We start from the raw sequence: 26,024 nt of genomic DNA on the forward strand, positions 1-26,024 counted from the left end.
TCGTCCATCCATTTTCTTTGCCGCTTATCCTCACAAGTGTCGCGGGGAGCACCGGAGCCTATCCCACCTGTTAACGGGCAGGAGGCGGGGTACACCCTGAACTGGTCGCCAGCCAATCCCAGGGCACATCGAGACTAACAGCCACACTCACAATCCCACCTTGGGGCAATTTAGAGTGTCCAATTGATGTTGCATGTTTTTGGAATGTGGGAGGAAACCAAAGTGCCCGGAGGAAACCCACGCAGGCACGGGGAGAACATGCAAACTCCACACAGGCGGGTCCGGAATTGAACCCGGGACCCCAGAACTGTGAGGCCTATGCTTTACCAGCTGATCCACCGTGCTGCCAGTTAATATAAGTTTTTCAAAATAAAACTTTATTTTCCATCTCAACCCAGATAATATTACTGCATCAAGTGGCGCTGAACATTATTAGCAAAAAAAGAACTACATTTTTAAAAATTTTGTATGTTATAAAAGCATACAAGGAAACGTAGACCAGGGCTGGGTTTCAGGTCTAATGGGATAAGGTTTCAAATGATTACTATTGTGGTTGCAGTGACCTGTTCCCAATATTTTGATCAAATACAATAATACACGTGAAAATATCATCATTTTTTTTTCAACAGCATTCTCTTGCTGCGTCTCAGAGAACTCAGACACTTTTTTTCCCACCAGGGGCTGCTGTTGCATAAGTATCCAAGTCCACTGGTTCTGCCCACGTGGTACAGCGAACCCCAACATGATCAAATGTGAGCCAATATTACTCCAAAGGCAGCTGGCATCCATTTGCAATTATTCCAGCTTTCACTTGGGATTGTGGGAATATACTTTCAACCCACACAAAGCCAATGAAAAAAAAAAAACAGACTTAAAAAAAAGATGCAGACATTATTGTGTGGTTTTCCTATAAGCACATGCTTAAAAATTAGCGTCGTTGGCAGATTATCAATCCATCCACTTTCTGCAGCACTTACCCTTCACGCGCGGGGGTCGCAGGCCTATCCAAGTTGACTGGGCGAGAGGCAGCGTGCACCCCGAACTGGTCGCTAGCCAATCGCAGAGCACATATAAACAAACTTGGTCTAGTTAGTAACAGAAGTTAAAGAGAAGTAATTGGCTCTCTATTTTGAGTCAAGTGTAAAGATATAGGAAAGCATGCCGGCATTCTCCCGGTGCTGAAAACTCTTCTCGTGATTAACGTGCACGTGCGTATATTTTGCAAACTTCCCGCCAGTCTGAAACGTCACCATCCATGCTTCAACGTGCGCCATTTGACAACTTGTCGAGTGTTCACGTTCGCTATTGTTGTGTGAAATGTTTCGAGGAGTGCCTATATAAGGAAAGAGAAAGACGGACAAGGAGGCTTCTTCTCACCGCTGCTCTGGGAAACTACGCTGCTTGGAACACGAACTACACGGACGCCGGCTGCCTTTCGTTTTCGGACCGGCTGGAACTTTCGCTAACTTAGAAAAATGTACGTTAGCTGAAACGCCGGCTTGTTGTATAGCTGGATATTGCTCGAACACTCGGGAGGATGGATTCACTCTTCACACTTTTCCAAAAGACCCGGTTCCTCCTGAAAAATGGATTGCACGGTGCAAAGGACGAGAGCTTTGTGGGTTCCAAATGACAACTCGGTGTGTATATGTATCCTTCTTTCAGTGAGCGACCGTGGCCGGCCGCATGGTCGCTCGCAGTTGAGTACGCTACATACTGTCATACATACTGTCGGGGGGTCTGTTGATGATTAGAAGTGATCCGCATATCATCTAAATACGGCTCAAAACGATAGGGTAATATTTTCCCGGTCACTTCACTCGATTGTGAGATGTTTTCTTCTTTGAAAATAGCTTCTGTGTCAGAAGGAACGTCGGAAAAATCGGAAAGAAGAAGAATCTCTGTGAGTAACGCATGCGAATTCATCACAAGGAGACTTTTCAGCACGGGGGAGCGCTCAGACCGTCACACCGGAGCTCAGAAACCCACCGCACACATCATCTCACTGTTCTCACTAGATCGTCAGGTATGTTGATCACCTTTTGTATATATTTTTTTAATATTATTGATTATACATCCCCCCCCCCAAAAAAAAAAAAAACTAACAAAAAAACAGAACATCAAACGGGTAACAAAATGGATGGACTGACTGTAATCATGATGGCAAAGTAGAGATTCGACGCACGCACGTACATGCACACGCCCGAGTCATCATCACGGTGTCGTTCCCCATCACTTCGGCAGCAAATCTTTTTCCCATCTCCCCGGATTCCAATTGTCCCTGTAGGTCTATATTCATCCTCCTTAAATCATATCACAGTGCCCACCTTATCCTCAAACCCCCCCCACCACCACCCCACCCCCACTCATTAGCGTGGCCTCGCCGCCTGGAGCAAGTGAAGGAGGGATGAATCTCCCCTCGCTTTGTCTCTCCGCGGAGGTACCGCCCGTTACTTATCCGTCTCCATTAAAAACTGGAAATTTCAGCGGCAACCGGGCGGATTCTCCGAGCGATGGTCCTCGAAGCATTAAAAACTGGAAGCCCCAGACACCAGTTTGACTGATCAAGACAAAATCGGGTAGACGTGTCTATGATAACAGGACGCACGAAAAACTCTCAAAGACCCATCCATGCCCGAAATTGAACAGAGAGTCAGCCATTTTGGTTTGAATGAGCCATTTTCCATGAATCGCCTCAGGACTGGTGTCACCTGGGAAGTTCGAAAACAATCCAAATGTTTCTCTCCTGATTGAGCAACACAAAATTAGGTTAGCATGTCTGCGCAACCATTTTGAAGTCACAATTTTGCGGGAATTCCAGACCTCGTACTTTGATGAACGCTTGCTAGGGATTTAGCTCAAACGACCCTCGAGTGTCCTCGGCATATGGGTGAAGCTTTTTGTCTATGCGTCTAATGTGGGTAACGTATGGCGTCAAACTTTTTAGGATTCATAATGAAAAACGGCGTGCGGGGGCCTCTTCATTGCCGATTAGTGCTTTAATTTCCTTTATATCCCCAATGGGGGGGGGGGTGTTAGTAATTAAAGCAAGTAACCACAACATCAATTGAACCGAGTTGGAATGCTAATTTGGAACGTCTGGCGATGGCCAATCTCGGAGGTGGGAACAATTTCACCGGAATGCTTAAGCGAGGGTTTTAATTCCGAGCGTCACGTCTCGACTTGATGGCAGTGTCACAAAGAAATTGGGTATATTTGTTTTCACCAGCTGCCCAACACGCACACAATCCAAGTCGGCAACAGAGTGCCCGCCATCAATCCAAGAGCGGGGGTAAAAAAAAAACAAAACTCAAGGGCAAAGTTCAGGAAACAATTAAGTGAAATAACTGCCCTGTGACCAAGTAAACAGCCGGAACGCCGCTAAGTCATTATGGTGACGGGCGGAAGGAAGCCCGTGAATGCTGAGCTAGCAATTTACCTTTGGCACGTCACTACTACAACAACGTCCCTGGCGCAGGTCATTTCGAAACATTTAAACTTCTCAAACTACCGGTTGTGATACATATCATAAACTATGGGTTGTTTTCGCGTGACGTCACCCGTTGGGCTGCCTCGACTGACTACTAGGCTACCTGGTGTACACACATCATGCGACTCAGGACTGCGTAACAAAGGCGCAGTAATGTGCCCTTGATCTTTTACTCTATGGTCTTTTACTCTATGTGACAGAAATCATGTAGGAGGAGCACTCACCTGTATGCTAACAGGGAAAACGAAAGGCGGTGGAGTGTTAGTTTTTTTTTTTTTCAAACTCCATTTATTCCATTTAAAACCTGTATATTAGTTCACCACAAGCAAAGTGAAATCTTTGTTTAAAATTTGATGACAATGTCAGAAAGACAGAATAAATAAATCTTCAAAAAATTATTGAATCTTTCAAGTGACTAACAAAAAAGGATCTTAACTGTTATGTTGGTCTTCTGAAAAGAGTATCAATTAAGCTTGTTAGCTTAGCTTGGCGACGAGGTCGAGACCGGGTAGCGGGATAGCCGCGTCGGGCACTCGTCTACAAAGCCAAGTCTCCGGAAAGCACATAGCTGCAGAACGTCCGAAGAAGTCTTTTGTTGGAATTGTTAGACGATGTCCCCGCTTACGCAGCCGGATCTATGTACCGGATCGCCAGGCTTTGAAGAGCGCGCCGACTGGCAACTCTGGAAAAAGCTTCAGCGAATTGGCGAAGAGTTGTCGAAAAAAAGTCGGAAGAAGACTTGAGTCCCGAGATGCCCGTGAAACACAAAAGCACAAACAGTAACCGAGAGTATTCCGTAGACTTCCGTATTGGTACGCGCTAGGTAGAGAGGCTAAATGGCGGCCTGCAGCGGTGTGTGGCTAATTCAGCAAAAAATGTGATGTCAGTGAAAATAACCCATATTTGCAAGTTAGCTGCAATAATACATGAAGCGGAATTAACTCCGTAATTAAGCAAGGCTAAACTAAACTAGACTCACCGACATGGAATCCCCGCTTATTACGAAACAATACGTTTCAGACTCAGCCGCACAAGGTGAAAATCTGTCATGTTTCATAGTTTTGCCCCTTCCCACTTCACTTATCAAAACACACTTTTAAATAAAGCTTTTTCCCCGATTATGCACACTGTGTTTTCATGGTTTCGCCGCATTCGATAAATGGCTAACTCGTGCATCGGTGACCGCGGCGCTCCCTTCACATTTGACATCAAGTATACTGGCAAAAATAAAAGCAATTGCTTCAAAAAATGTGCGATATGAAGCAGCGAACGACATACTGCAGGTGAATACGGTGTCGGCGACTATACAGTACTGCTATATTTTTCAATGTTTGACTAAAACCGTAGCAGCAAACCCTAATAATTCACTATAATTGGTCAACATAGTTGATTAAAATCATCACAAATGTCTTAGCCGCTTGTGATTGTTTTCTTTCTCCATCAATTATCCGTAGCACTTGTCCACACACGCACACGCACACGCTCACAAATCTCAATCAGCATGATTAGCAAATCGTAGCGTGACGTCATTGTCAACCGTCTCTTTTGTGAACGCATCTGCTCAGCGGATCCGCATCGGCAGCTCTTTCCTTAAAAGCTTTGTCCGCAACATCCGCCCGGAAAAGGTCGATGCGAACGGCCGCCCGAGCTCGGTGGCCATTTTGGGGCTTCGTCCGTTTCCGCCAGTGAGCTCCTCTCTTGCTGTGTAGAAGCTTTGTAAACACGTCTCATTGTGCAACAACATCCCTCTTGGGGGAACGCTGGTTTCTCCATTTCCTCCTGCCGCTCTCTCCCCTTTTTGTAACAGTTGAGTACTCCAAACTTTCTCTTTCTCTGCCCATAATTTGGAAGCTCGGGTGGGTGAAGATCCAGGTTCACATTCAAGCGCTGGGCACGGTCTATTTGCCAAACCTTCCTTCTCTTCTGGACTCTCTTCCTTTTTTTTGGTATTTACTGTTCTTCATATTGATGCTAGAGTACACACTATGTAGGGATGAGGATGACCAATTTGGAAAAAACACTGAAAATGTCTCCCTCCTGGATATTTTTTGCTCCTATCGGAACACAGAGTGCACAGCTCTTTGCCGGGAACGTCCACTTTTTTGTATGTGCTCGGTGGGACGTGTTGATACTGTTTTCGTTCCTATCTGCACGGTTATACTTTTTTCAAGCCATGCCCGTCTGAAACAGTTTTTTTTACCCTGTGGTTTTTAATCAATTTCCCTGGCATGATCTTCATCTTTTCGCGACAAGATTTTCGCCATACCGGCAAACGTGAAGACCGCTCAATCACATATGCGTACGTATGTCTATAAGTTATAAATATGCCGCCGTAAACAGAATGGTTCTCTATGAAATGTGAACATCAGAGCGAAAATACCGACGTAATACCGCCAAAGTGCTGCCGGAAATCGGAATGTTGTTGTTGTTATTATAAAGAACAATTTTAATGTAAACAGATAGCAATGACGTTTTCCGCGATCACAGCTGCGACTAATTTCATGACGAGGGTTGCCGATAGAAGCCGGCGGCCGGTCTTGATCACAGCCTCGCCCCGCGTCATGCCGTAATCCCCCCCCCCCCCCCCAAAAATTTTCTCAATGAATTTACACGTTTCACAAAAATGACAATTTCATCTGAATAAAATCAGAAATCTGCGAATCCACAGAAAATTCTCATCCCGGTATATGTGTATTTAGTCTTTGTACATGCATACTGTGTAATATTGGCTAGTTGTAGGGTTGGCGAGGGTTAGGCCACAGGTGTCAAACTCAAGGCCAGGGGGCGAGATGTGGCCTGCCCTGTGATTTTATGTGGCCTGCAAAGGCAAATCAAGTGTATCAAATTTGGTGATTTTTGTTCAAATCTGTAACATTTCAAATTGTCATATCATTAATAATAAAAGGGTTAAAAAAAAGGCAGCACGGTGGATCAGCTGGTAAAGCGTTGGCCTCACTGTTCTGAGGTCCTGGGTTCAATCCTTGTGTGGAGTTTGCATGTTCTCCCCGTGCCTGCGTGGGTTTTCTCCGGGTGGGCACTCCGGTTTCCTCCCACATCCCAAAAGCATGCAACAATAATTGGATACTCTAAATTGCCCCTGGGTGTGATTGTGAGTGCGGCTGTTTGTCTCCATTTGCCCTGCGATTGACTGGCAACCAGTTCAGGGTGTACCATTGACAGCTGGGATAGGCTCCGTCCGGCACTACTCGCGACCCTCGTGAGGATAAGTGGCAAAGAAAATGGATGGATGGATTAATAATAAAGCTGCGATACCGCAAGCATTTTTTTTGTTACAAAGCATCAAACATAGTTGAAAAACCCATTCCGCTTGATTTCTGATTCCAAAATTAGTTCATAAATTTGATGTGTAAATATGATGAGGCAAAAGATTTTCATGGTTTCAGAGTCATAACGGGGTGAAACGAACAACAATGTGGCCTGCGACAAAAATAAGTTTGACACACTTGGGTGAGGCGAATGTAACGTGTGAGTGATTGAGTGTGCGTGTGTTGGAGTATCATAATAATAATAATAATAATAATAATAATAATAATATCCATCCATTTTCTTCGCTGCTTATCCTCACGAGGTTCGCGGGTAATGCCGGAGCCTATCCCAGTTGTCAACGGGCAGGAGGCGGGTACACCCTGAACTGGTTGCCAGCCAAATAATAATAATAATGTTTAAATATTTTTGTAATAAGGTATGGCTTTGATTTTAAATCCAATTTGGTATTACTGGTGATTGTATTTCTGTATTGCAAGGACTCCCTTGAAAATTACAGTAGATGCTGCATCCCAACGGGCTATCCTTGAAATATTGTATCAATTTTTCAGTGACTACAGTCGCAGGTTCCACAGGAAAAAAAAAAAAAACGGTGGTTGGATTACTGTGAATGCTTTTAAAATATTGTTTAACATTGTGGAAAAAAAAATCCACAATAAGTCTTCTTTAAAGCATACGCGGCGTAGTTAATAAAGGCTGTACGACGGCTATAATTTGAGCCCGGAACGGAAGCGTTCACTTGACCAGATTTCCTGCAAAGTCTTTTATCAACTTTTAAGTTCGAGGACGTCGACGCCAAGGGTTCAAAGTTCATAGACGGAGGGATCATAAATATAAAAAGGCCTGGGAGGTGTCCATGTTGGGGTCTGTTTTAAATAAACGCGTGAAATACGGTGAGAAAGACGATCTGTATCGTCATTCTACAGTAGGGACTAATTCATCGCGGGCTTGCATTCCATCTTTTTTGAAGGCCTGATACCCGAGCGCGGTTTGGAGGACGAGAGCCGGCCGGGCCATGAATATATGACAACGTAAAGACCCCCCCCCCCTCCCCCGTGGGGAGGATCACCCCCCCTGCGTGTCTGGCTAACATCCTCGCGCCTTGTAAAGCGGACGCGCCGTATTCATTCGCCACGGATGAGCTCGTCTGGTTCCATCGTTTTGACTGGGAAGCGTAACTTGGGCTTCGAGACCAGCGTAACCATGGGCAGGTGAGCCCCCCCCCCCCCCACCTTCCCTCTTGGCCTGTGCTTCAATCCCCTGGCGGGCAATGCATGCTGGGAGCAACCAAAAAGAACGAATTGACTGTCTTGCATTAGCGTTGCTCCGCCAAAGCGCCGCAGGTGAAGATTCTCAACATCTGTACTTTATAAGCCCCTCGTGATCATCAACACATTCCTGGGAATTTTTCTGCTCTGATGTTGCAATATGATTAATACATTTTTGTGTGTGTCTGCTTTCAAGTATTTGATTAGCTGCACAATTCAAACAGATGCAACTGAAGAACTGTTAAAAAAAAAAAGGCAAAAATCTGGACAAACCTGATGTCGATCATTATAAAATTGCACATGTATAAATATCCAAGTCCAGGTTATAAGCCTTATTTTTTTTCATGTTTATGCATTATTCATTGGGAAATTAAAGGAAACTTGCTATAGGTAACCACAAGCCGAAAGGAAAAAAGGAAAAGTAGTATTTTATTTGTATTGTTTTTGTTTCATTATTTAGAATGGATTCAAAATAATTAAAGATCCATCCATCCATTTCTAAGCCGCTTATCCTCACATGGGTCGCTTATCCTCATGAGGTGATTTTATTTCTTTCAGATCTTATTCAAATTAATTCACACCAATAAACATCCATCCATCCATCCATTTTCTTAGCCGCTTATCCTCACATGGGTCGCTTATCCTCACGAGGTGATTTTATTTCTTCTAATTGAATCAGCTAATGATTATTTCTTTCATTCATGAAATTTTAATGCAATGTCATTCATTCAGTTTAATTTCTTGTATAAAATGTATATTAAACGATTTTGATTTCATTCAATATACTTTTACTTGTATTCATTTAACTTTAATTCAAATGCATTTTTTAATGAATTGCGAATGTTTTTAATTTGTTGTTACATTGTTTATACATTTAAATCATTATTATTATAATTGTAATCATTTAATGTAAATGCTGCACATATCTGTTAAATAGTATGGTACTAATATACACATATTTTTGTTATATAGTTAAATGTTTGCATTCATTTTCTTTTAAAATGTGTACTATTTCAATAATGAAATATTTTAATTATATAATTAAATGTTTGCATTCATTTTCTTTTAAAATGTGCACTATTTCAATATTGAAATATTGTTTTTACACTTATTTTAAATGTAACAAGTTTAAATTGTATTTTTTGAATCAGTTCTCATTCCATTATTTTATCATTCATTATATTCTATTGTTAGTATTTGACAATGACCTTATTTATTTGGAACGAATTGTTTGATGATGTAATTGCATTCAAGATAAAGTAAAATGAAATAAAAAGCTGTCAATCAAAATGAGGCACCTTCTCGTTCAGGTGTCCCGAATGGAATGACCAGCGGGTGTTGCGGAGGTTGTCAGGAACTTCCTGGAGGTGACCCCAAAGATGCCCACCGTTGCGAAGGGTCTCTGAGGAGGAAGGTCGGAAGTGGATGTCGTCCTTCAGGGATCAATACGGGGATCTCGGCCGTGTAACTAAATCACTCTCTCTGCAGTCGACGGTGCCAGTGGGGGGGGTCGTCGGTCGCAGGCTCAGCAGAAAATGCGGTACGGTCAGGGACTGTTAGTCGCGTCAGTGCTGAGAAGCGTGATAATTGTTACCATTTGATAAATTCACATTTGAAATAGTACTTGGCTTTAGGGCTGGCTGATAGGCCCTAAAAGTTCTCGTTTGCAGTTTCCCCCCCGAAAACAATAACAACAACACCTTTTGTCATACATTTTAAAACTGTCCATGTAATTTAACATTGGAATATCATGAAAATGATCTTTTGAAAAATGATCCCTCTACGGCTAACTTTAGCAATAAAGTCTGTGCACGTCTTTGTAAATATCTCATGTTTCATTGTGGGCACTTGTGGGTTTTACACAGCTGCGGCGTATGTATTATTATTATGTATTAGGTACCAAATGGGATTTCCTTTACAAATGTACTCGGTGAGGCTTATAATCAGGTGCGCTCTGTAAGACGGGAATTATGGTATATTCTTAATTGATTGCAGCTGTACGTACAGACTTACAAAATCAACTTCAGGTCGCGATAGCGCCAGATCCCCGTTGATGAAAATTAAGGTGTTCATATTCGTTTATGGATTTGAATCCTATATTCCCAAAATTGAGTACAACATTCTCAAGTCTTCGCACATAATTTCATCAATCACCTTCAATCAGAAACAAATCTTGGATTTCACTTTACAGCATCTTGAAGTGATTGAAATCCAACTTTTATAGTACCGGTGCTGAATCAATACTTTCCCTCTTATTCAAGTATTTTACATCCATACTTCTGCTTGCCTACAGTGAGCAATTTTACCACCTCAGCATAAAGTTAACACTGTAATAGACTCGCCACAAATGTGCGGTCATAATTGTCTCCCTCTTGTGGCTCGCGACGGTACTGAAACGTTCACAAATAAATGATGAACTCAACTATGCAGAATATGCAGAACACATGGAGCCCCACCGGCTCCATGCAGTACTTTAAAAATACACACCATTCCCCCCCGCACATATGGACATATCGTAGATATGTACCACATGTTTTTTTATTTATTTATTTTTTTTTACATTTTTGCACCCTCCTATCACGATGACATCATAACAGGTAAATCCGAATTTGGCGTAGTCTAACTAGCAAAGTCCTAATGACAGTAAATAATTGAATGGAGAAAGAAACACTTCCAGTCCATGAGAAAAAAGAGGAAGTATGGCGCTAAGTGAGCGTGCCCGCTTAATTCTGTCGCGTGACAAACGAGCTCCGTTGTCGTAAAGCGAGGACGGGAGGCGCGTGCGCGTCGTGACTGCAGCGTGTCTTTATTACCTCCCCCGTCGTGCACCTGCAAGGGAAGGCGAGAGAGAGGGAGAAAAAGAGAGAGAGAGAGAGGGGGGGGGGGGAAGAGGGAGACTAATTTCTCCTCCTCTTCCTCTGCATTGCACTTGCACCCGAGCCTCGTTCCGGACAGGACACTGCGCTCCTCCTCCTCCTCTTCTTCCTCCTCTTGATGCTGCAGTGGACTTACTAAAAGCGAGAGAAAAGAAGACGTTCATTTGGGATGAAGATGAGAACCTCTTCTTCTCCCTCCTCCTTTTTTCACGCAACGCACGCACGCAGGATGAGTTCCTTTCCGGCGCTTGTGATCATGTACACCCTGGTAAGGACCTCGTTACTTTTTTTTATTTTGGGAGTTTGAGTGACTTCTTTGCTACTTGCGTGCATTAAAAAAAAAAAAATAATAAAAAAATAGTGCGTTACTGAGCATGCATGTGCAGCGTGTAAGATTTTAGATGATTGAGCAAGGTTCACGCAAGTGAGGGTCAGGGTCCCAAAACTGATTCTGGGGCAATTTTCTGAAAAAAAATCATAGTCATAATATATTGTTAATATATATATTATGTATATATTATTATTGTTTAGTCATAGAAAATGTTGCTTGTCATCGTTTATGTGTGCGATTCATTAATATTAGGTGATATGTTTTGGAGACAGATTTAGATGATTGAGCAAAGGTTTCATAAACTAGAAGGGGCGAAAACACATTTGTTGTAGTACATTAATTATGACATATTCATGTGGAGGATATTTTAACAATATGTGATATTTAACCCTTTCCAGGCAGAGGTTGCAAATTTGCAACAGGTTTAATACATATAATGTAAAATTTTAAGTCCAGAGTATCGTTTTCTGAAAGCATGAGATTTTTCTCTCTGCAAAATTTTATTTGGTCCAGAGAGGGTTAAAAAAATAGTTAAGCAGAGTTTCCAAAACCGTGTCAGAGGACCTAAAATTGATTTTTATGTACGGTACATTGTAGCTGCTCTGGCATATATGTTGTTATGTTAAGAGTTGGGTGATTAGGTGGGGGCACGGTGGATCAGCTGTAAAGCGTTGGCCTCACAGTTCTGAGGTCTCGGGTTCAATCCCGGCCCCGCCTGTACGGAGTTTGCATGTTCTCCCCGTGCCTATTAATTGGAGACTCTAAATTGCCCGTAGGTGTGATTGTGAGTGTGACTGTTTGTCTTTATGTGCCCTGCGATTGGCTGGCAACCAGTTCAGGGTGCCCGTTGAAAGCTGGGATAGGCTCCAGCACTCCTGTGACCCTAGTGAGGATAAGAGGCGAAGAAAATGGATGGATGGAGTTGGGCGATTAAGCATTGTTTCCCGAACTGAGTTGTGGACACGAAATGGGTCCTGGTGCAATTTTTTTTTCAAGGTTCAATCCGGGATTTCACTCATGCTTATTGTAAATTTCGTGTCGTTTATCATGAGTTCATATCCAGTATTGAAGGATAAGTAAGTAAGTTTCTTTCGGTTTGTCCCGTTAGGGGTCGCCACAGCATGACATCTCAGAAGATGGCTCATATTTTTTTGGCACAGTTTTTACACCAGATGCTCTTCCCGACGCAACCTCTTGGGGGGTGGAGACCCCAGTGAGATAAGAACTCACGACCCCCATCGCTCGAACCACTGAGCTATGGGGCCTCTAATATCCAGTATTTAAGGATGTTATAGCAATATGATATATTTGAGTCAGTTTGGGTGGCTGGGGTAGTTGCCCCCCTTTCTAAGAAGGGGGACCGCAGGGTGTATTCCGACTACAGGGGGATGACATTGCTCAGCCTACCTGGGAAAGTCTACTCAGGGGTGGTAGAGAGGAATGTCCGTCGGAAAGTCTCATCTCGGGTTCGGGAGGAGCAGCGGAAGTGGTTGAGTTTTGAGGGTATGTGGGCGTTCGTGGACACGGAGAAGGCATTCAGGTTGGGGGGGGGGGGTGGATTGTGCTTCGGGACGCTGGGGTGCTCTCCAACTCTCACTGGATTATGTGTGAGGAAAATCAGCACCTCCAAATCTGAGACCAAGGTCCTCAGTTGGGAAAGGGTTTGAGTAGCCCCTCCCAAGTCCCGGATGAGGGGAGAAGTTCAAGTATCTCGGGGTCTTGTTCAAGAGTGAGGGAAGAACGGAACGGGGGGATTGACGAGCGGATCGGTGCAGCTTCTGCAGTGATGCCGACTTTTTAATCAGTCTGTTGTGCTGAAGAAGGAGCTAAGACAAAAGGTGAAGCTCTTAAGTTACCGGTTGATCTACGTTCTATGTCCACAAGTTGGGCGTCGTTACCGAAAGAAAGAAATCCTGGATTCTAGCGTCCTCAACAGGGTGTCCGGGTTCTTCCTGAGAGATAGGAAGAGAAACTCGGTCATCCAAGAGGGGCTCGGAGTAGAGACGCTGCTCCTCCGCACTGAGAGGCACGAGATGATATGGCTCAGGCATCTAATTAATTGGCTCCGCCTCCCTGGTGAGGTGTTCTGGGCATTTCCCATGGAGAGGAGATGCTAAGGACGAACCAGGACACGCTGGAGAGGCCACATCTCCCGGCTGGCCCGGGTATGCCTTGGAATCCCCCCGGAAGAGCTGGATGAAGTGGCCATTGACAGGGAAGTCTGGGCGTCGAATAAGCGGAAGAAAACTGATGGATGGATGGAAAACACTGCCCTCAACCTCCTGTTCTGTTTCATTCAAATTGACCCAATTATTAGTGGAATAATCTATGCATCCAATTTCTGAGCTGATAATTTTCACAAGGGTCGCGGGGAGTGCTGGAGTCTATCCCAGCTGTCAACGGGCAGGAGGCGGGGTACACCCTGAATTGGTTGCCAGCCAATCGCAGGGCACATGGAGACAGCCAACAGTCGCACTCACAATCACACCTCGGGACAATTTAGAGCGTCCAATTAATGTTGTACGTTTTGGGGATGTGGGAGGAAACCGGAGGGGAGAACATGCAAACTCCACACAGGCGGGTCCGGGATTGAACCCGGGACCTCAGAACTGTGAGGCCAATGCTTTACCAGCTGAGGCACCGTGCTGCCCGTGGAATAATCAATTATATATTAATTGTTTGATAAAAACGTGTATTTGTTAAATCGTCAGTGGATTAGGCATTAAAATATCTCAATTAAATAATCCATGAATTCACTGACAAAAATGTGCATTATTCCAATTTTCTATGTCATTGACAACTATTAATCTCAATCCTTTATTTTATAGTTATTTATACATTTTATAACAGATTGATGCTGTCATTTCACATGATTTATTAAGTTTTTGAATGAAATTAAAAAGTTGCATTTTATTTTCATTCAAGGCAATCATTTATGTTTTGCATAAAGACACAAGTCACCTTCAGGGACTGTCTGAGAATGGAGCTTCCCCCTTACACACCAAATCCATCCGTTTATCTTGGTGGCGCTCGGTACCTCGACCCGTTTTGAACCGCGGCTCTTTCGTCGCGGGCCAGGCCGTTTCCCGCTGAGCTCAAGTTTGGCAGTCCTCTGCCGAAAATAACTTTGACGGCGTGATCGTCGGGAGAACTTTTTCAATGACAGCGAAGCATCCGCCCGGCAGCTGGCGGAATCGCTGCGGCCGCGTTGCCAACCAGCTGCGCTGCGACAGCTGGCTGAGAGGGCGGCCACAGATTCAATTTAGGAAAAAAAAAAAAAACAAAAACTCAGCCTTCCCGCTTCCCACCTGCCCGCGTCTAAAGAGAGTGTGAAATCGGAGTGAACGCAAAACGAGCGCACCACCCTCAGAGCGAGCAGATCAGCGGGAAAAATGTCACATTGGAGCGAAAGGGAGCGCTTGTCAGGCTTCACGCTGCAAGTTTGCTTTTAATGGAGGAGAAAAGTGACTTTTTCCACCACACCCGCACTTTTGCTTTGGAAAATGGGTTTGGCACCCGCGCTCTGCATTGCAGTCACACGTGTAATGTGGGTGTTTCCACACTCATGCTTTACCCTCCTGAAAGACGCAACACCCATTCTGCTACTCGAGAAAAAAATTCAACACCCACACTTTCCCTGGTCTAAGCCTTTCAACACCCACTTTTTGTCGCACATGTTGGAGATCCTCCCAATGAAAGGTTTCCAAACTCATACTTTTCGTCACACCTGTGTCTCAATACCCACAATTGACTCGGTAAAAGGGCTCAAACCCACATTTTTGGGTGCGCTTTTTAGGGATGTGTGTCCTCTGACACCCACACTTTTCCTGGTCAAAGGTTTTAACACCCACACATATTGTCAAACTCTCGGTTGTCACCGTTTCAACAACCATTTTTTTTTTTCCTGGTAAAAGGATTCAATATGGGAACGTTGGTGTCATGAGCAAGGCACCCAAGAGGGGCGTGGCCTGGCCACCGGTCCGAGCGGTCTCATCTCTGACACCAGTCGTCGGTCACAGCTGTGTTACACGACGCACTGTGATTGGACAAAGTATTTAAGTTGGTGTTTTGTCACTGGTTTTTGCCAGTTCGTTGAGTACGGTTTCCCGCATCCAGGGTTACTCCGCCACTGCGCCATTGTAGTCCAGTCACGCTTTTGGTTATGCTCTTTAGTTGACTCCGAGTTATCGGACGTTGTTTCTTGTGTTTTGGATCCCGCCTTCTTGGACTGTGTTGCCGTGCACAACTTTCGTTGATAATAAAACCCACTGAACATCATGTCCTCGTCTTGGAGTCCTGCATTTGGGTCCGCCTGTGCACCGTTGGTTTGTGACACAGGGAGTTGCAAGACCTACACTTTTTGTTGCACTTGCAGGTTGTGCGGGGTTAGCCCGAACAGCCTCAGTCATTCCACGTGTGTGTCGCGGGAAAAGCAATTTGTCGTATGTTGAACTGCATTCTCGTGAGTCGTCGTCCACGAAGAAGGCTCACGGAATTCCTGACGCCGATGTTTATCGTGCGTGTCTCGCCTCTAGGTGGCGTCGGCGGCGTCCAAGAGCGAGCGTGCGGTGCAGCTGCCCTGCGAATCCGGCCAGTACACCAAAGACGGCGAATGCTGCCACGAGTGCCCGCCGGGGGAGGGCGTGGTCCGGCCGTGCGGCGCCAAGCAGACTGTCTGCGCGCAGTGTCTTGACAGTAAGTATGTGTAAAAAACACTAACCCTACTCTAAATTGCCGCTAGGTGTGATTGTGAGTGCGACCGTTGTCCGTCTCCATGTGCCCTCTGATTGGCTGGCAACCGGTTCAGGGTGTACCCAGCCTCCTGCCCGATGACAGCTGGGATAGGCTCCGGCACTCCCGCGACCCTGGTGAGGATTAGCGGCTCGGAAAAAGGATGGATGGAAAATAAAACCAACTTATTCCACATTTTCTTTTCAACCGCAAGCCATGTCGTGGTGTCAGTTAGCTGGGCAGCGAGCCAACGCCATGACAAGACCAAAGCTTCCTCTTTTCTGTCACAGCGCTATGTATGCTAACACGATGAGCATCACAACAATGAAAGCGTCAGTGTTTCTCATTTTGCCACAGAGGATGTTATGAATTTCTCAGGAATGCTCCCCCCAAAAGATCTTTTTTTGTTTAACTTCACAAAAAGGACTTGTAAAATCTGTGTTGAATTATGTTACTAAATGTTTTTTTTTTTTTTTTTTTTTAACCCCGTCGGAGTTCTTGGAAAGAGTTTAGTCAAACCATTCACACACACCGGGAAAGAAAATGGATTTAGCAAATTTCCCAGTCGAAACATAACCCGGGAGTCAATAAAATCTATTATCAATTCCAATACGGCGGTGCAATATCTTGCAGGGGGATGATGCAATGTGGCTGGAAACTTGAATTTAAGCAGAAGCGAGAAGAAATCGGATTAACGCTTTTCCTAATCTGCTTTTGTAATATTTTCTTTTGGAATATTAAACAGACCATTCTGCTGTCAAAGAACGGTTTGGGAACCAAAGTTCATTTTCGTTCGAGGCTGCCAGGTTTTGCTTCGGGACTTCCAAGACGAAAGCCGTCAGAACACACTCCATAAACGCCGTATTTGGCAACCGCCATTCATGTTTACAGGTTTTAAATGAACTCAACTATTCAATCAAATGCCCATGAAATGCTGCGTAGTGTGCGAAGATCTGCAACTGTTTTTTTGAGAGTGACGGACTGACGTTATTCCAAATATGAGTCGAAGGTGGTGCAACGTTGCAAATTTAGTCTCACAATCATGTATTGCATGCGCTTTCATAGCAAAAATTACATTTTCGGGTACGAAGTAAGATCCGGATGGCTGCCGCCAAGCCATACAAAAGCAGCACATATTAGCTATCCATCCATCCATTTTCTTTGCCGCTTATCCTCACGAGGGTCGCGGGGAGTGCTAGAGCCTATCCCGGCTGTCAACGGGCAGGAGGCGGGTACATCCTGAATTGGTCGCCAGCCAATCACAGGGTACATCGAGACGAACAGCCGCACTCACAATCAGGGGGCAATTTAGAGTGTCCAATTAATGTCGCATGTTTTGGGGATGTGGGAGGAAACCGGAGCGCCCGGAGAAAACCCACGCGGGCACGGGGGAGAACATGCAAACTCCACACAGGCGGGTCCGGGATTGAATAGTTATACATTGTTTTACAAAAAAATTTAAAAAAATGACCAGCAACTCCAATTCTATATATATATATATATATCCATGGTTAAAAAGTTGTATTATCATATAGCTATAGCGTTTGCAACTTCCTTGACAATTGCACCTTGTTGTTTGTGGTTCAATAAACACCGTTTTCCCCGATAAGAACACCAGGGGTCAGCGCTGTCCCATTGCAGATAGTTATTATGCGTGCGAGGGTCAATCGGGAGGTGTGCGGGCGCGAGTTGCCAACTGTAATTTGTCCACGATTGTCCAGTTAAGTCACGTCTGGCCGCGTCGCTTGATGTAAGGCGTGTGTAATTAATTTTAACGGGACGAGATTTAAAAACAGTTCAATTTCGGACGCTCCCAAGCAGACAGCTGCTCGCCTTTCTGGTCGGTAGCCAACATAATTCGCAATTGATCTGCTCTGTAAACTCCGTGATTCTCGACTCCTCATGGGAATCATAAACTAGATGGACGCATCTCGACTGTAAAACATTCATCAACTGGAACGGCCAGCTCTTTGTTTTAAAATCACGCGTGGATCATATTCCTCCAAGTTGTCGCTGTATATTACAGTCGATGATGATCGACTCCATCTTTATTTCTCTATTCAGTAAAAACCCTCTTCACCCTCCTCCTCCTCCTCCTCCTTCCTCATCCTCCTTGTTGTGATGACTCACCCGACTGTAGCCGTGATAAATTGGGCATTAGAAAGCGACGCACCTGAGGGCCCAATCTGCTCATTCATCACGCATACTGTTACATGAATGCAGCTCTACACAATCCACCTGACGCTAATTAAACGCCACGCTATCGTGAGCAAATACAGTGCTTTCCCCGAAATTTGCTAATCACTCATCGCAAACTCAAACTTTTTTCTCTAAAACCCAACAAACAACTTGAAAAAAATCACGTATTTGCATTCACCTGTTTGTAACGCCATAAATGGAACCGAAACACCAAACTCTTCGCTAGTCGCTAGTATTGTCCACCATCTGAGAGTGGGCCAGCTCGACGCCAGACAGCAGCATGATGGAAGCTTCTCGCGGTGGTCAAATGGAGCTGTCTGGAGGGTTAATAAAACAGGTGGTAAACTATCTTTGGAAGGTATTATCGCAAGGTAATGTTGGTCTTGGTTAGCTCTTTTATTTGAGGTTGTTACGTAACTTCAACATGAGCTTCAAACATTAATTCGAAAATTAGCGGGCTTGGTATCAGCAAATGGTTAACGTTAGCTCCTCTTCCTCTAACAAGGAATTTTTTGGTACCATCTTAGGGCGTGACAGAAAGAGCATAAATAATTGAAAATACGTGGTTTTTTTTTTTTTTAAAGCAATTGCTTCTGTTCTAGAGAAAAATTCTGGAGTAGGTGACGGTTCACCGCATTTGAAAGTGTAGCAGCTGAGGGCCCAATCAGCTCATTCATCATGCATACGGTTACATGAATGCAGCTTTGCTATCTGCCCGCCGCTAATTAAACGCCTTAGCCGGGCTTATCAGGAACAATTATTCTCAGCCGAGCCGTACTTACATGCGAGCGCACCCCGAGAGGTTACTTCCAATTTTCTGCGGCAACATGGCGAGTGAAAGTCTTAATGCGGCTGAGGCCCGCGGGAACGGCGCAGACGGGTCCGACTCACCTGCCCGTGGGGCCCAAGTGCTCGACTAAATCATTGATGACCTGCAAAGTGCAAAATTTCCGGTTCCACAGCCAATCTTTAGTTACCGCACCTCCATTTCTTTCCCACTTCCTCTCGGTGTAACCCTCCCTAGCCACCCCTCCCCCACACGACCGGTACCCCTCTCTGCTCGTTCTAAGTCGAGTGCCAGCGTCAGCAATGTTGAAATATTAATCAGCTGTCTCCTGTGTTCTCTTCCATCTCGAGCCGCAACCCCCCAAGACCCGCGGGAAAAGCTGACGGGTCAGCGTTAGCGATTCGGAGCCAATTGGTCCTAAATCCAAAGGATCCGGATCCACATTCCAATGCACTCGTCTTCCCACCACTTCCTACCGCACCTTAGCAGGTGGAAGCAATCCAGTCTTTGGTTCTGTAGTCCGGGTTTTCCCCAAGTGCACACCTTTCAAAATCCAGATTTGACAAGTTGGCGTAACCCCTCTTTCCCATTCCTGCCCTGGAAATTCCCTTCACACTTCCGATGTTTTCTTTAGCTCTATTGTCCACACTTTTTTTTTTTTTAAGACACGCACCCCTTTCAACATCCTGATGGATTTGCCGCAGCCCACTTTGGGAGTTTATTAGTCCATTCCTGCCTGAGAAAAGGGTACAAAATCATTTATTCTGTCAAATCCCTGCAACCCTCCTTTTGTTCCATTGCCGTTTTTAAAACAAATTTTCATCGACTATGTCTACGTTGTCTATGTGGTGCGCGTGAAGTGCTTTGTAACTCTGTTTTAAAAGGTGCTATAGAAATAAAAGTAGAGTGAGTAACTTCTTAGGGAAGAGATCCAGTAAGCTCTTGAGTACTTTTGTCCCAGGTTTCTTTACAAATATGTAAAAAAAAACCCAACAAACATCAAGCCATTCAAAAACCTACTAGTTAAATTAAAACATCACTTTAAAATACCACTATATTACTTTTATATAGTGTAACCCCTCTGAAGGCCGCTTATTAGCAAGATTCCTTTGTCAACCTACGAAAAACACTCAAGTATTACAAGCTTGTACCCTGAGAAAATTGTACACATTTTTAGGGCTCTGAACACCTCTTTGAACAAAGTCTTTCACACACTAGCATGGAAAATCCATTTGGATTTAAAATTCCAAAAATGTACGTTTGCCAGTGACAGTCCATTGCTGTCCCGCTGTATCATAAAATCAGAAAATTGAAGATGTTTGATGGAAGAATTCAATAAATATTTATGCATTTCACGCATTTTGTGTCCCCCCCCCCCCCCCCCCCACACACACACCCACCATAACAGTCAGCTTGAGGGTTTGTTTGGGCCGAGCTCGGAGTTCAGTACCAATCGTCATGAAAATCATGCTTCAATGTCGACCGGACTGAAAGCTCAGGTGTAGCTCGCACACCCCTGTCAAGTGTTTAAAACGGCAAAAATTGGATCACTTTGCACTTCGCAGGCTAAAAGCTGAGACAACCAAATCGTGAAACTCATCAATGTTGCATTATTGATGAGCGTAATGGAACGGCGACATGATTTAAAGTCGGTGATGCGCTAGCAAGGTCCGGTCGCCGCAACGCCTCCTGTCCTGCTCCGAATGTGTACCGTAATTTCCGGCCTACAGAGCGCACCTGAATATAAGCCTCACCCGGTACATTTGTAAAGAAAATACCATTTGGTACATACAGAAGCCGCAAGTGCCCACATTGAAACACAAGATATTTACAAAGAAAGATGGTACACAGAAAGAGTTTTCAAAGTTTTAGTACCTTAGCTTAGCTTAACATAGAAACAACACGGTAGCATCAAAAGGGCTGGTAAGAAAAAAAAAAAAAAATTAAAAACCATACCGGTAAAAAAACAAACTCACAAACAGTCGCAGCAGCAACACAGTAGCAACACGGTAGCACAGCACTAAAAGGGTCGGTTGAAAAAAACATAGCTAAATCACTGAGACGCGGCAGTAACGCAGCAGCAACACGCTAGCGAGGTGCTAACGCGGTGCTAACAGGGCCGTTTAAAAAAAAAAAAAAACATACCGGTAAAAATCACTGAGACACGGCAATAACACAGCAGCAACACGGTAGCGCACCGCTGACAGGGTCTGTTAAAAAAAACCCACACTGGTAAAAGTCACTTCCTCGGCACATATATTCCACCGGACTCACTCTTACATTTTCCGCTCGAGTGGCCCCTTGCGGCCGTTAGAATAAATGCACAAATTAGCCTCATCACTGTATAAACCTCAGGGATGAAAGCGTGGGAATAAAGTCACGGCTTGAAGGCCGAAAATTACGGTACATAAGATACCGCTGCTCAATTCATTTGGCAACACGGGAATATGTGCTCCTTTGCAAACAACACTTCCGTCATCGAGCTCGGCGGACCACCCTGCTTCTTGCGTATTCCCAGTCAAACATTCCTGACTAGATTTTTGTTCCTCCTTGAAGTCCTACCTGAGCGCGTAAAACGATCCTGGGCCCATTAAACCATCGCCGCTGTTCACGAGGTGCTTTGCGCGGTGCCAGCCTGGACTAAATCCGCAACATGTGCTCCGACATCGCCCGAGGAGGAGGGCGCGCTGGAGTATTCGCAGCTCCTAAACTGCTGTTAATCAACATGACACCCCCATGTGCAGTCTGACACATTCGCTCATCATGTCGTTACTACTGTTACAGTCCCGCCGGCCCAAACCCGTCCGTGATTTACAACCACAGCAGCGGGAAGATGAGCGGCATTTACGGAGCATTTAACCACCCCGAAAACGGACAGGTGCCGTTGATTTTCACAAGATGTATAACGCCCGGACGCACACCCTTAAAAAAAAAAATGTCGAGAGAATATACAATTTAAAAATAAATACAAATTAATGCTGTCAAACGGGAAATAAAAATGTCATTATGGCCACCCCCACAAAAATATAAACACAAAAAACACACACCTATTATTAAGTTTTGTTAATATTATTAAGTAAAATAGCTATATCTGAATATTTTATATTAAAGATCTATGAAATGGTGGGAAAAGTACACATTTTGGAAATCTGCTGAAGTAATTTAACAGATGTCCAGAATTTTGTGAATATTTTGAAGTTGGATCAATTTCATTCAGTTGAAAAAGGTGTATCGTGTTATAATAATGATAAATATTGTGCAAAAATATGGGTGAATACGGAAAGCACGGTGCGTCAGGCGGTAAAGAGTTGACCTCACAGTTCTGAGGTCCCGGGTTCGAAGCCGGACCCGCCTGTGTGGAGTTTGCATGTTCTCCCCCGTGCCCGCGTGGGTTTTCTCCGGGCGCTCCGGTTTCCTCCCACATCCCCAAAACATGCGACATTCATTGGACACTCTAAATTGCCCCTAGGTGTGATTGTGAGTGTGACTGTTGTTTGTCTCGACGTGCCCTGCGATTGGCTGGCGACCAGTTCAGGGTGTACCCCGCCTCCTGCCCGTTGACGGCTGGGATAGGCTCCGGCACTCCCCGCGACCCTTGTGAGGATAAGCGGTGAAGAAAATGGATGGACGGATGAATATCTCCTGATAAAGTCCTTCATTGTCAATAGTTGCCCGGCCCAATTTCTCATCTGGTTCCGATGCTCCCGTCCCCCCACAGGCGAGACCTTCTCCGAGAATTACAGCCACACCGAGGAGTGCCGAGCGTGCACCCAGTGCACGGGCCTGATGCGGATGGAGACCCCGTGCACCGACTCCAACGACGCCGTCTGCGTGTGCCACTACAACTTCTACTTCGACGCGCTGTCGGGGCGCTGCGAGCCGTGCACGGTGTGCCCGGCCGGCGAAGGCGTGTACGCCCACTGCGAGCACGAACACGACACAGTGTGCGAGGAATGCGTGGACTTCACCTTCTCGGACCGCGACAGCTCGCTGGACCCCTGCCTGCCGTGCACCATCTGCGACGACGAGACCGAGATCCAACTGGCCCACTGCACGCCCGTTAGCGACACGGTCTGCCACAGTAAGTATCCCTGCGTTGACCTCTTGCGGTTCTAGACCTAAACCTAAAGATTAGAACAGTCTACATTGCAAGAAGCATCTGATCCAGGAGTCATTCCTCAGTTTTCTGCAGTTTCAAGTCCTTCTCTCGGCAACAGGAGAAGCTGGCAGTGATTCCATCCGAGAGAAATATGATCTTTTTGAGGTTTAGTCAGCATTTGGGGCCAGCCGGAGGGTCTTTAGAGACCCTTATGAATACGTCACAAAGCCGGTGTTAAATTCCAAGGGCTCGCAGGGTGAATTACGGCCTCTCGTTCTCGTCACGGCTCGAACAGCAGAACCAAGAGGCAAATGCAGAACTGCGAGGCAAACCCCAAACCTTTGACGGTGAGGAGTCTTGCATCCACTGCGATTGGCTGGCAACCAGTTCAGGGTGTCTGCTTGTTGACAGCTGGGATAGGCTCCAGCACTCCCCGCGACCGTTGTGAGGATATGCGGCTAAGAAAATGGATGGATGGAGTATCGCATCCATGTTTGCACATTACACTAAAACAACATTTTCTTCAGAAATAGGATGATGAAATGCGATATGGCGGGAGGATGGGGGTCAGGAGTCTACAGCTGATTTAGGGCGAGATCCCGGCGCGTGGGAACACCAAGGAATGGTCGCCAGTCAATCACAGGGCACGCATAGACAACCACTCACACTCACACCGTACTCGACTTCAACAGGGATGAGAATGACCAATTTGGAAAAACAAAAAAAAATGTCTGCCTTTGAGGGGGGTTCAAAGGGGGTTGTTTGGACACGAGAATCATTAAATGGTGACCTCTGGTTACTTCTAACAGTGTAAATACAGGGCAATCATAATATTTTGAAAACTTGAAATATGAGCCCAAACAACCAAAATAATTTTGCCAAACTTCAGAGACAAAAATGCAGACTGAGCGAAATTTATATCAAATAGGCTACTGCGGTTACAAGTTATACTTCTGAAATAAGTACACAATATATATATATATATATATATATATATATATATGTATATGAGAGAGAGATCATAAAATATAAAAGTGAGCGATAAAATACGTGATCTACAGGGCCAGTGCGACAGATATGTCTAATTCTATTAGCAGTTGTCAATTACTGTATATAATATTTGAGAAATTTACATTTATGTTTCCCGGTTTGGATATGCTCCTGGATATTTTTGGCTCCTCGGCTTCCATAATTGATCATATCGGAACACAGAGTGCACAGAACTTTGCCGGGAACGTCCACTTTTTGTACGTGTTCGGTTGGACGTGTTGATACCGTTTTGGTTCCGATCTGCACGGTTACACTTTTTTTCAAGCTACGCCCATCTGAAACAGTTTTTTTTACCCCGTGTTTTTTTATCAATTTCCCTGGCACGATCTTCATCTTTTCGCTCCAAGACTTTCGCCATACTGACAAACGTGCAGACCGCTCGATACCATATGCGTACGTATGTCTATAAGTTATAACTACGCCGTAGTAAACAGAATGCTTCTCTATGAAATGTTAACATAAAGCAAAAATACAGACAAAATACCGCCAAAATGCTGCCGGAAATTGGAATGTTCTTATTATAAACACCAAAGATGTTGATGATGATGAAGATGTTGGCGGCCGGTCTTGATCACAGCCTCCCCTCGTGTCAAGGCCCCCCTAAAAAAAATTTTTCTCAACGAATCTACAAGTTTCCCACCAATGACATTTTAAGCTGCTTCAACGATCCTAATCAAAACAAGAGATTTGATCCCAGAACCTTTTGACTGCTAGGCAAATTCAAAATGGTACAGTTGGTAAGAATCCTGGATAACTGGCATTTTCTCTTTCTAGTCAGCGCTCAAGCAGCAGCATGTCGGACCAGCTGGAGGGTCTTTTAGAAGCCATTTTCTAACATTACGCTTTGACCAGACGTGCTAAACCACTTAGCGCACCGCGCTGCCCGGTCGCTCATCAATTCACCCATTGTGGATGACCTAAAAAAAGACATTGAACTAATTTACGAGCCGCCATTTCGGACACAAAGCACTCCCTAATGAGTTACAGGGAGCAGAAAAAAATACAAAATAAAAATCAAAGTTCCCAAACTTTCCCAGACATGGTTTTTAATCAAGACCTCTTTGCTATTTCATCATCGCAGCGTCTCTGAACTTCACGTTTGAATCGATGCCCCGCAGGCCAGACTTCATTTACAACTTCCAGTCTTGTTGTTGTTCATCGTGGGAGAGCAACACATTCAAGTGTTCTCTCATCTTTGACCTTTCGCGCTAAAGCGTTTCCACTTCCTGCCATTTGAAGATCCGACTTGACAGAAGCCGACTTCAACGCGGATATTAAAAACTAATGAGGAGACATCATTAAAATAGTTTTTCTTTGCAGTTTCCCAATCTTCGGGATGAAATACTTGGACATTTCCACGTTACATGGGAAAATAGCCTAAACACAATTAAGAACATGTCAGAAATCTAATAAAAATATTGTTTACTTAGATGAGGCTTAAAGGTGTGCAATATGAAATATGGTTTTGTTGTTGCAGTAGACACACGAACGGCAACATTTTGCATCTATTGGAGGGTCTTCTGGAACCTTTATGAACATGTCACTAATTCAATTTCAAATGATTACATAATTAGAATTAATTCTAATTATAAAACTGTAACAAGGTTTAAGGACATGTAGTATCAATACGATTTTCTCACTTTTTCATTTATTGCTGTAGTTAGAACTCCGTCCATCTATCCGTCCGTCCATCCGTCCGTCCGTCCATCCATCCATCCATCCATCCGTCCGTCCATCCATCCATCCATCCATCCATCCATCCATCCATCCATCCATCTTCTTCGCCACTTATCCACAGGAGGATCACGGGGAGTGCTGGAGCCTATCCCAGCTGTCAGCGGGCAGGAGGCGGGGAACACCCTGAACTGGTCGCCAGCCAATCGCAGGGCACCTTGAGACAAACAGCCA

General features: G+C 44.8%; 1 protein-coding gene across 1 annotated transcript in view; it reads left to right on the top strand.

Moving 5' to 3' along the window:
• Window positions 1–7,912: 7,912 nt before the first annotated feature.
• Window positions 7,913–26,024, top strand: part of ngfra (nerve growth factor receptor a (TNFR superfamily, member 16)) — a 35,079-nt gene continuing 16,967 nt past the window's right edge. Inside the window, exons 1-4 of the mRNA XM_061846469.1 lie at window positions 7,913–7,986; window positions 15,626–15,692; window positions 15,786–15,945; window positions 22,686–23,048. Of these exons, the coding sequence (XP_061702453.1) occupies window positions 7,913–7,986; window positions 15,626–15,692; window positions 15,786–15,945; window positions 22,686–23,048 (664 nt within the window). The remainder of the gene's footprint in view (window positions 7,987–15,625; window positions 15,693–15,785; window positions 15,946–22,685; window positions 23,049–26,024) is intronic.

The sequence above is a fragment of the Syngnathoides biaculeatus genome, chromosome 16 (assembly GCF_019802595.1).
Source record: "Syngnathoides biaculeatus isolate LvHL_M chromosome 16, ASM1980259v1, whole genome shotgun sequence".
NCBI lineage: Eukaryota > Metazoa > Chordata > Actinopteri > Syngnathiformes > Syngnathidae > Syngnathoides > Syngnathoides biaculeatus.